Genomic DNA, 3,112 nt, shown 5'->3' with positions numbered 1-3,112 from the left:
GAGGAGGAGGAGGGAGAGGGTCGGGGATGGGGGAGCGGAGCTGGGTCGGAGGCTGCTCGCCGGGTCACCGGTGGGGCTGTAGCATCCTCCTTTCCTTTTTTTTTTTTTTTTTAATAAAAAACCAAACTGTGTAAAAAAAAAACAAAACGAAAAAAAAAAAAAAAGGAAAAAAAAAGTAAAAAACCACCTAAAAGCAAAAATAAAACAAAAGAAAAAAAAATCAAACAAACGTATGAATAAAAATTAAGTAAGAGAAGTGATTTTTTTTTTTTTTTTTTTTTTCCGAAAGAAAAGGGTGTAAGTAACTCGCATATCGGTTCTTCAACAGTTGTTTCCTGGGCGGGTTGTTAACGACAACCCCCTTAGTCAATATTAAGGGAAGCTGTGTGTTTAAAATATTATTGTGATGTCTGAGAGCCAGTCGGTGGCTTTTTTGCATGTTCCATAGTAGTCTGCTTTTTTTGTTTTTTTGTTGGGGGGGTGGTGTATTTTTTTTATTTCGGTGGGGTTTCGTTGTTTATTTTTAATGCTCGTTTCAAATCCCAGGGAAAAAAAATTATTAATAATAATAATAACAAACAAAAATAAGACCCTCGTCCCTCTACCTTAAACATCCTCCCTGTAGCAACAACAGTAAGAAGTGTAGTTGGAAAGGAAAAAAAAAAAAGTGATTTTATTTTATCTAAAAACGTCTGTAGCTTGACTGTAGGTTCATCACAGCTTTCCCTCTTTAATTGTATATGCAATAACAAGGTTTAAACATACTGAGAAGAAGAAAAGAGCGGACACTATTATTAAAACAAAGTATTTATGTAATTATTTGATAACTCTTGTAAATACGTGGAATATGAATACTCGAAATTAAACTTTAATTTATTGACATTGTACATATCTCTGTAAATACGACTGCAGCTGTCTTTTTTTTTTTTTCCTTCTGTTTTGATTTTTTTAGTCTTTTTCATTTCAAGTTCGTAATACCTTTAAACATACACCCCGACCCAGAGGAGAAATCCCCCCGTTTCTGAGGGCTCACTTTTAAAATCGGAGTTCACCCCAGAAAAACCTGTCCTTTTGTCAAGGAGCCGAATGCAAAAGGCAAAGCAGAAACAACCGGAATGAATCAAAGACCTTTAAAAAAAAAAGAGAAAAAAATAAAAGAGAGAAAAAGAAAATAAAGCGATGTGCCATGGTAGCTTTTAATCCTCGATTTCTTCGGTGTTCAAAGTGCTACTTTCCGTATAAAATATCAACAACAACAACAACAAAAAGATATACGTTAATACACGACTACAGGCTTCTCCAGTGGCTTGAGAGAAAAACAAACAAAAAAAAAGTGATGAAGATTCTAGGATTTTCTTTACTTTGTATTATTTTTTTCCCCCGTTTCCTTGGTGTGTCAAAAACAAAAAGCCCCCGACCCCACGATGGAGTTTTACTACTGTGCTTATTGTCGTCTTTGTTTGAGTGAGTGCATATTTTCTTGGCTTGAAAGTCAGGTGCTCAGAGCTGGTTCAAAGGAAAAAAAAAAAAAAATAATGAAGGTATATTTTGTGTTATATAAATGTTGAGAAGTTCTTGATTTTTTTTTTTTTCTTCTGTAATTTTTTTTTTCCTCCCTTTTAAAAGTCACTGAAGTTTCAATAAATTTTTATTGAAATGTCTTGGGCGTCCTTGTGAAATGCTTTCACCCCCAAAGCCTCCAAAAAAGCGCCTGGGAGGATGGAGGGGTTGAAAGATATATATCCCTCCCCTGCCTTCCTCCTCCTCCTCCCCCATCCCCTACCCAATATTGAGATATTTCCCCTGGAAGGAGCCAGTACGAACCAGTCGGGATGGTGTCGTTGGAATTGGTGGTGGGGAAGTAGGAGTTTTTAAGCAAACTGTTTAATGTGCCTTCTCCCCTCTTCATCCCTCTGGCTTTTAAAAGTCGATCCGGAGGCGACCAAGTCACCTCTTTTAATGGAACAATATTAAGTGGCGTTTGAAAAGTTAATGAGGGGAGGCTCAGCTTATGCTTTTATCTGTCATAAATTAATAAAGCAAAAGTGAAGAATGAGAGAATAGATCGGTTAAAGTTTAATGCGGAGCCCTCCTCCTCCAAAGTTTCCAGGTAAAGTGCTCAGGAGTTGATGCTGTTGCTGGGATCGTTTTCCCTCCCGTCCGGGCAGAGGAATCGGCTTTTCCAGTTAGTTATCACCTGGAAATACATGGGTTTGGGGTTTTTTTTTGTTTGATTTTTTTTCTCTTTTTTTTTTTTATTTTTTTTTATTCCCTTCTCCCTCGGAATCGCCCCTTGGGCTGATGAGACGTTGAGATGAAGCGAGAAAAGAGCTGAAAGGGGGACAGGCATCCAAGGCTGGAGGCTGGACCAGTGGCCTGGGAGGTCACCGAGAAGAGAGCTAAGGAGAATTGGCAGCTCCTGCCTGTACCTTTGCCAGCCCATGAGCACATCCTTTAGCAGAACGTATATATTTCTCCTTGTTAAAGAGATTTTTTTTTCCTTTCCCCTCTCCCTTCAGCAGCTAGTGGCCCGTATATTGGAAAGTGATTCATCCTCCGCCAGTAATAAATATTATAAGGATGTACTTCCAGCCTGTATCCTGTTTTATACTCTGCCTGCCCCTCGGCCCCCGGCTCCTGTTGCCGCCGAGATAAAGAGAGGTTTCAGCGGGTGAAAGTGGCGATGAAGCATTTTCTCCTCCTCCTCCCCCCCATTTTTTAACCGGGAAACCCCCTTCGTGCACATCAAACCCTGTTCATAGCAGAGGGGACCCTCCCCATTTCAGCTCGGGCCGTGCCTGTGTATATTTTAAACCCACGGGGGCAAGGTTTGGGCTGAACGGGATTTTTTATGGTTTTCTTTTTGTTTTTTTGGTGGTTTTTTTTTTTTTCCCTCCTCTCCTTCTTCCCCCACCCTCGGATGGCCCAAGGTGGTGGCTGCTGGAAATGTCACTTTTTTAGCTGATGCTCCCCTGAGCCGGTCTGGGCGAGGTGGTGGGGCTTTTAGGGACAGAGGTGGCGTCGGGGCTGGCAAAAAAAAAAAAAAATAAATATATAATTAATTAAAATTAAAACCACCCCAAGAAGCAGGCAGCGGCTGCAGGCAGCCCCG

At 40.5% G+C, this 3,112-nt stretch overlaps 1 protein-coding gene across 1 annotated transcript in view; it reads left to right on the top strand.

The window, feature by feature from the left end:
• Nucleotides 1-2,548, top strand: part of TBX3 (T-box 3) — a 14,511-nt gene extending 11,963 nt beyond the window's left edge. The window contains exon 7 of the mRNA XM_014961249.1: nucleotides 2,520-2,548. Within this exon, the coding sequence (XP_014816735.1) occupies nucleotides 2,520-2,548 (29 nt within the window). The remainder of the gene's footprint in view (nucleotides 1-2,519) is intronic.
• The last annotated feature ends 564 nt before the right edge of the window (nucleotides 2,549-3,112 follow it).

The sequence above is a fragment of the Calidris pugnax genome, unplaced genomic scaffold (assembly GCF_001431845.1).
Source record: "Calidris pugnax isolate Ruff unplaced genomic scaffold, ASM143184v1 scaffold32, whole genome shotgun sequence".
Taxonomy (NCBI): domain Eukaryota; kingdom Metazoa; phylum Chordata; class Aves; order Charadriiformes; family Scolopacidae; genus Calidris; species Calidris pugnax.
This window is presented reverse-complemented; position numbering and strand designations above follow the sequence as displayed.